Source organism: Dendronephthya gigantea, unplaced genomic scaffold (genome assembly GCF_004324835.1).
Source record: "Dendronephthya gigantea isolate DGI-Jeju-01 unplaced genomic scaffold, DenGig_1.0 000047F, whole genome shotgun sequence".
In the NCBI taxonomy this organism is placed as follows: Eukaryota; Metazoa; Cnidaria; class Anthozoa; order Malacalcyonacea; family Nephtheidae; genus Dendronephthya; species Dendronephthya gigantea.
Genome location: NW_021163057.1, coordinates 211,800 through 219,866, shown reverse-complemented (window position 1 = coordinate 219,866; position 8,067 = coordinate 211,800). Strand labels below are relative to the sequence as shown.

General features: G+C 40.0%; 1 protein-coding gene across 1 annotated transcript; it reads left to right on the top strand.

Moving 5' to 3' along the window:
• Positions 1-142: 142 nt before the first annotated feature.
• LOC114527888 (potassium voltage-gated channel subfamily C member 1-like) lies at positions 143-5,515 on the top strand. Its single transcript, XM_028549601.1, has 2 exons — positions 143-1,037; positions 3,248-5,515. Exons 1-2 carry the CDS (start codon positions 498-500, stop codon positions 4,901-4,903), a joined length of 2,196 nt encoding a protein of 731 aa, XP_028405402.1. The 5' UTR covers positions 143-497; the 3' UTR covers positions 4,904-5,515.
• Positions 5,516-8,067: the final 2,552 nt, after the last annotated feature.

The following is an 8,067-nucleotide window of genomic DNA, read 5'->3' as shown; positions in this document are numbered from 1 at the left end:
TGGAGAATTTCATATAGGCGAAGTCAGCTCTAGGCAGCCGCCGGAAAACAGTACAATGAACACGAGTCTTAATTTCTAATACATTATAAATGAAATTCGTTGATGTGTACATTGTAATCAGCCTTGCCGGTCGCTTTGGATTTTTGTCACGTCGAGTGTCTTTTCTAGGCTCTTTACCTGTTTCAAATACATGATTATGTTCTCTGACACGGCATTCATTAACGGCACCTGTTTATCCTCAGCCAATCAGGCCGCTGTTCAGGCAACATGTAAATACATCAAACCGCGAGATGAATATACATGCATGATGCTTATATGCTTGCTCTCGGGATTACAAGCCACAGTATCGTGGTGATTATCGCAGCTTCAGCAAGTTTATTTTATACACGACTCTGTAGACCAGACCATCATGAGGTTCGCATTTTTGGTGCCAAGGCAGGCTTTCGATATCAGTTAAAATATCACCGAATTTCTAGATTTAATTGCTCGTAGTTGTGATGAATCGTCTGGTCCAGGAACAGCACGCTGCGCCAAAGTTTGGCTCGGATGGAATGGAAAGAATACGCCTGAATGTTGGTGGACAACGACACGAGACGTATCTCAGTACTGTAGGAAATCTACCAGATACGCGGCTATATTCCATCATCGAAAGTGCTGTGAAGTCGCCGGATTACGATCCGGAAACTACGGAGGTTTTTTTTGACCGTCATCCTGCCGTCTTTGCTCAGGTATTGAATTACTATCGCACGGGAACGCTGCACTGTCCTACGGACGTATGTGGGCCGTTATTCGAGCAGGAACTCAACTACTGGGGAATTGACGAGAAAGACATGGAACCGTGTTGTTGGACGAATTATACGCAACATCGTGACGCCGAAGAAAACCTTAAAAACGTACTCTACGAAGGCACATCCGAGGAGTGCGTAACAGATTCATCCTTCATCTCCCAACAATCGGAGATGACACGTTTATGGAAGAAAATCCAACCTCAAGTTTGGGCTACGCTGGATGAATCTCGTTCATCCAATAGGGCAAGGGTGAGTAGTATATACATCAGCTTATTTATATATACACGTAGTCATTAGGGCATGCGTAATGCAAGCGTAATGCGGCTTCCCCCTGTTTGAAGTTTCGCCATTTTATACACTGCCAAATCCGATCTCAATCATTTTTGTTTTGATGACAATTATTGCTTTTCGGTACATTTAATAATATTTGTTTAGTCTCACGATCACTGGGGAAGTTGATATAAATTATATAGCTAGAATTCAAAACGTATACACGCTTCGGACGATAATCTTCTGAAAACCGACCATTAGTCTTAATCAAACAAGTTATTGTGGTTTGATTTCTGCTATAAAGGCTAAATTATCACTTCTAGCGTGCATGCACTATGCCGATGGCACAACCCGATCTCGATGCGGGAAAGTTCGCTTTATTTTTAGGCCGTTCGGTGTGGAATTCACAAAGGCATGTTAGATTAATGTTTACCTAATATAACTAACCGATTGAAATCAGATATAAAGGCAATCCTCATCGATACGCTTTTTAGCAGTCGAGCACCTGTCTTCGCATCACATATATAGATATATATATATATGAACACACGCATGTCTGCGTAGTTTATATCGCGTTAAGAATCTTGAAGCTAATAACATGCACAATATTGTTTCTCTGCTGTTGTCAAAATGTGACACTTTGCGGGTAAAACCTTAGCGGTCGTATAATATTATCCGGCACATTATCTGCATGTAAGAAAAAAATAAAAATGAATAATATATCCTATGCGCGGCGGTATATAAGCAGCTTTTTTATGTGCATGCGCGACATGTAGGGGGCTCTTGACATTTCATTCAAATTACTGCACATTCGGTGTTGGTTTGAAGCTTGTGGTGAAAACCTAAGCGCGGACGGTGACGTCTTTTGAAAAATTAATTAGTGGATCATTTCATCATGCATGATGGAGTCACTTGGGTTTCTGAAAAACCCCGTGTGCGGGAACTGTTCAGTTTCACATTGCAAAATGGCAATTAAAAATTTATGCTGTTATCGTGAAAATTAAAATCCACTCTGTTTCCCGCGGGGTTATATATATATGTTTGTTTATACTGCATGCAATATTCGCACGCGCGGAGTAAATGCTCGAGGATACAAAACCGTTCAGCCCTAGCGAACTGTAGGAAATATTGCACGACTCGAGCCTGTGCATATACAAAAACATTGTTTCCGCAACAAAAATAAAACTCCAACTTGCATGGTTTTTCCAATTCAATCGAAACATTTTTGTTTCCGTTAATATTTCCACGGCCACGGGTTGGCAAAGGCCAAAACAGCTATAGACACTAATCATAGGCAACATCGCGACCCCCATGCCAAGTATATTTGCTTGTTCGTGTCTCTGCCTGTTTTTTTTTTCCCATTATTTTTTCATATGTCTATACTGAGCCATAGGGCGCATTCATTTTTCTTCAATATTTTCGCCCTCCATGCATGCATAACTGTCGATAACTGTCATGCAGAACAATTTACCTTATTTGAAAAGGTCGTCGACGAAAATGCGAAAAACGTGCGAAGGAAAGCGTTACATCGATTGAAAGAGTGCTGTGTGCATGTGCAAACCGGTATAAAACGTTGTTTTTATTTGACCGCATTAATAGGGTGTCCCAAAAATGTCCGATATTTAATATAGAGGATATTATTTCGAATATAATACTAATAAAAGTCCAACATCATTGGTTTTCCTGCAAATTTGTAGATCAAAACTTTTGAAGTTTTGAATTGTTCGATTTTTACAGCGGCCGAATGAAGTGAGGCTAAAATTTGCACCTGTCCAAGCACAGTTTACCGTGAGAAACAAAGCAGTATAAAATGTGTGAACTTCGACCAACTGCAACCAATTAATAAAACCAACTAAGTTAATTACTTCTAATCTTTTGTAGGCCACCTAATTGAAAACTCCATGCAATATATGCATGTGTCGACCATGTATATGAATATGTGTATATATCAACCATGTTTTATTAAGTTCCCGATATAACCAAGGAGCAGCGTGGCAGCGTCTTCAAACAAACTTAGCATCAAATGTGGTATAACAACTGCCTAAATAGACAAAACACTTCTCGACGTTTCGACCTGAGGGCCTAACTCTCCTGAAGAAGGCCCTCAGGTCGAAACGTCGAGAAGTGTTTTGTCTATTTAGGCAGTTGTTATACCACATTAGATGCTAACATGTTTTATTAATTCATAGGTATTTTCCTTCGTGTCCGTGATGTTCATTGTCGTCTCAGTCGCGATGTTTTGTGTAAATACTGTACCTGAGGTGGCCGAGACCAAAAGTTGGCCTTACTTCTTTAAAGCCTTGGAGTTCCTTTGTGGTATTTGGTTCACGCTGGAGTTTCTGTTAAGGATCGTATTTTGTCCTGACAAGGTGGCATTTGCGAAGAGTTGGTCAACGTGGATCGACTTCTTAGCCATAACACCTTTCTACCTCAAGTTATTCGTCACTTCTCACGTTAAGGCGATCGACGCCCTCTTGGTAATTCGTTTATTGAGATTGTTTCGCTTCTTCCGTCTCATTTATGGACTCCAAGTGCTCTCGCACACTCTGAAAGCCAGCTCCTATGAGCTCGTTTTACTTCTCTCGATGCTGGTAATTCCGGTGATATTGTTCTCGTCCATCGTGTTCTTCATAGAGGATCACTTTGATAAGAAGAACACGAAGTTCCGCTCTATTCCTCATTCATTTTGGTGGTCCCTAATCACCATCACGACAGTCGGTTACGGTGATATGCACCCGGTAACGTGGCTCGGAAAGGTTATCGGCTCTATGTGTGCCATTTGTGGCGTACTGATCGTAGCACTTCCCGTTTCCATTATCGGAAGCAACTTTTCTTTGTTCTACACTCACGCTCAAGCAAGGCTGAAATTGCCGAAGAAAAAGAAAAATCTGTTTATACAACAGAGATCGACGATATACTCAGAGAGACAGTTGCCTAGAAGACGGGGTGCAGTACGGCGCAAGGTGTCCTCAAGGGCGAGCGACACCTGTAGTTTCATGATGTGCGCCGACAGCCGAGCTTCGTCTGTGCAAGGCTACAACTTACCAAACGGGACGAAAGCGCATAGCGGCGTCCATGATGACAACAGATCAAATGCTTCGACGGGGAGGGTGATGAAAAAGAAGATATCAAGTATCTCGATTAAAATTCCATCACTTGAATCGCCTTGTGAGGAAAATCCCAACGATCAGGTGGAGCCGTCATCCCGGAGGGGATACTCGTCGTTTGACTCCATGCATTACGTCACAAGACGAAGATCTCTTACGACCCCTCCTGATGGAGTAGTATCGAATACAAATACTGCAGAAGAGGGAGAGAGCGTCGAAAGCTTGGCATGTGCAAATAACAAAGATAAGCGGAATGTAAGGTTCAACGGAACGCAAAGCTCGCGGGAAAATATTCCGCTTCTCGTAGAACCAAGTGAACCGTCTATAGAGTTACGCGACATCGGCCCCGTAACGACCGAGGATTCACCTCTTGGCGTGCAATCAGAAAACATGAATAATAACCAGTGTCTTCTTACGGTTGAACCTGAGGAATATTTAGGTTCTCCAATGCAGGCTTGTGAGTCGGATAGCGAGCAGAATGCAAGCGATCTTAACGATGCAGAGGGATGTGTTTCTATGAAGCGAGTACCGAGACGGCGGAAAGATGGAGTTGCTAACTGGAGGAGACGACCATCATCCTTGGAAAGCATTAGCGAGAAGAGTATTAAAATGGATAGATTGTCGAATAACGTCAGTGACTCGGGTGTTGAAGCCCTGGACGAAAATATTTTACCCGAGCTTGAAGTAACGAGGCCCCTAGTGCATTTCAACCGTGGACGAAGGCAACCTATTTTCTAACACCGATCTCAAAGTGTTAAAAACAAATATCCTGTCCATGAAACGTGTACAGATAAAGCCAGCCCGAGCATGAGGACATGAGTGGTTACATAATAACACAAGATGTTAATTATTTAACTCCATCGTTATAATAAGACATCATGCATTGCCACGGAGTTATCATGCAGTTATCAAAAGCGTCCCAATCTGATAATGTTATCACATGCACACGAAGGCGAAATATGCGACGCGTGTTTATACAGGGACAAAAATCGAACTGCGTAACATACGGCAAAAACACAGGTTGATAATATTATAAGAGCAATGGGCACTTCACGAACATGCCGTTTATCGGGTTAAAACAATTCGTTGACGCCTAACAATTAATGCATGGCTGAAAGTTGATAACAACAATGTTCGTGGGGCAACAACATAGTTTTCTCCTGACCTGTTTCCATCAACCTGAAACAATTTGAGCGTTTCTAGCCACGTGGTAGGTTCCACTCGCTATAAACTTTACAGTGACCTTACAGTGACACAGATATCGCTTATATGCGATATGAATTTCTCGAAATTTGCGGTTTTCATAAAAACTATTTATATATTAAAATATATAAATATTATTTAAAAAACGAAGCACATAATATTCATGAACATCGAAAACAAAAGATTGAGTATTTATGAATATTTAGTGCTTGCGTTTTTTTTACACCTTGGACTATACTAACTAACAAAAAATCTAATTTAACCATTTTTTAAGGGGAATAGTATAAATCATATTACATATATAATATATTCGTAACCTTCACGCCTCGTGTCATGGATGATATATTTTTGTAATCATGACTGAGCTGTGATTATACTCGACACATGGGTTTAAATAAAGATTAATAGAATTTGATCTGTAAATAAAATAGTAATACAATGATATACGTAGTCTGAAGAATTACAATATGCATAGACATCATATTTTGTGAAACTGCACTTAAAAATCTCGCTACTGAAAATAAATATAATATATAATTGAAGTGGGTAAGATGATGTAATACAAAAAGCATATACTGCATAGTATAGTTACTGTGAAACAGCGTGCTCATGCTGGGTTACACAACAGAAAGCAACTGCAAAAACTAGCCAAACGTCTTCCCTGACACAGCTAACCCAAGCCAAATATAATTGCCTAATATAAATACATAAAGAGATGCCTGCGGAGGAGGCTATTCATTCAGTACCCTTAAAATATACGGAAAACATAAAAGTTAGAGCTAGATTATAATCGAGAGTTGGGAAAAACAACGACTTAAAGCTATATGTAAACTCATAACAACGTAATAGGTAGAGTTTGAATGCCTTAGGGGCTGTTTACATGAGCCCGGTTACCCGAGATTCAACGAAGCGTGAAATGATTTTGAGGTATTGTAATGAGCAGATAACATGATCCTGGCAGTCGTATAATAGCATGTGCTTGTTTGGTGTCATAAAGAATTATTTCAATGCTTCCAAGTCCTCTCACGCTTCGTTGAATCTTGGGTAACCGGGCTCATGTAAACAGCCCCTTAAGCACCTGTTGCCACCCACAAGTGTACAACAAATTTTTAACATGCATAAGCAATTTTTATCATGTTCATGCATGATGACAGTATAAAATGTGTTTTCACCCACAAATGATTTTATTTAATAAAAACACAACTTATGCATAATGACTTATCAAGCCCGTGACGCCTGCAAGGATTCTGTTTTTTGTAGTCATAGCGAAAATTTCAAGCTACAAGGTCTATTACAATTAACATGCAGAAATGGATAACAATATTTAAAATTATTAACTCGAGTCAAGCACCATGACCTTCGACATGTCCCTCGTCTTGCAGGGTGTACAAAAAAAAGTACCTCCTATTGAAATGAAGCTTCTGTTGGAATTTGAATGCGTGATTAATGAATGCAATGGTAAATGGCATAGACATAGTAATTAGGTTAAGACATTCAAATTGAGCGTCTCCCTTTAATTTTAAAACACCCGTGAGTTTGGCATAATAATATATTCTAACAGAATCTTTAGTGATTTTAAACACCCGTTAGTTTGGCTAATAATACATTCTAACAAAAGCTTGATTTTCATATCTATACACCCTGTACAGGGTGTCCCAAAAAAGTCCCCTCTATTGAAATCAAGCCTTTGTTAGAATCTGATTGCCTTAATATTATGATAAACCGAATTGAAAGCAAGACGCTTTATTTGAATGCCTCAACTTAACTATGCTATTTACACACTACTGCGTTGATCATGCATTCAAATTCCAACAAAGCGTCATTTCAATTGGGAGGACTCCTTTGGGACACCCTGTATAATTCTCGCAGTTGCTGAAACTGCACGGTGATAAATTCCACCCTTGTTCATTTGCAGATCGAGTATACTTATGATTGAAAAACGGCTTGACAGAAACATGGAAAGGCAAATCGAGTGTAAAGACTATAGTAACTAATACTTTTTCTTGAATTCCACAATAAGTTTAGTGCGCCAAATTCTAATTCCATTGCTCATGGTTTCAGTCGGAGAAGACAAACAACCCACACGTGTTGTAGCCCAAACTATAGCTATCAAAATATACATATATATGGCAAGGGAAGTTTAGCTCGCGTTTCTGATAAAAAAGCACGTCGAAGCACTAGCTGCAAGTTGATCAACTACCGGAGACATGCAAGCCACACAAACAACTTGAGGAAGGGTAAGAAATTTTTATATACAATACTGTTTAAGGCATTCGCCGGGGGGGGGACGATAAGATAACCGATTGACTGGGCCAGCGAAGGTTGAGAGTTTAGGCCAACTATATTTTTGCGTACGGTTTCTCTTGGCATCTCACCTGTTCATGTTGGCTGTTGCCAAAACGAAGTGAGGTCATCAAGTAAGGGCCCTTCCTTTGTACGGTAAAAACGGACAGACTGGCCCTGTTGTATCTCAGTACACATTGCTGGTATTTTAGAGTGTCTCAAGAAATCCGGATCAAATATATCATGAATTACATCTGCCCAGCAGGGGAAATGCAGTTTCACCGCTTAATTTTCAACCTAATACTCTATTTCAATTAAATATATGACCGGTTTGACCATTTTAGCCCCTTAAGGAAAGCGCTCTGAAGTATTTAAATTTATCTGTTGTTAGTGAATATAAATCCTTTAAAAAAATT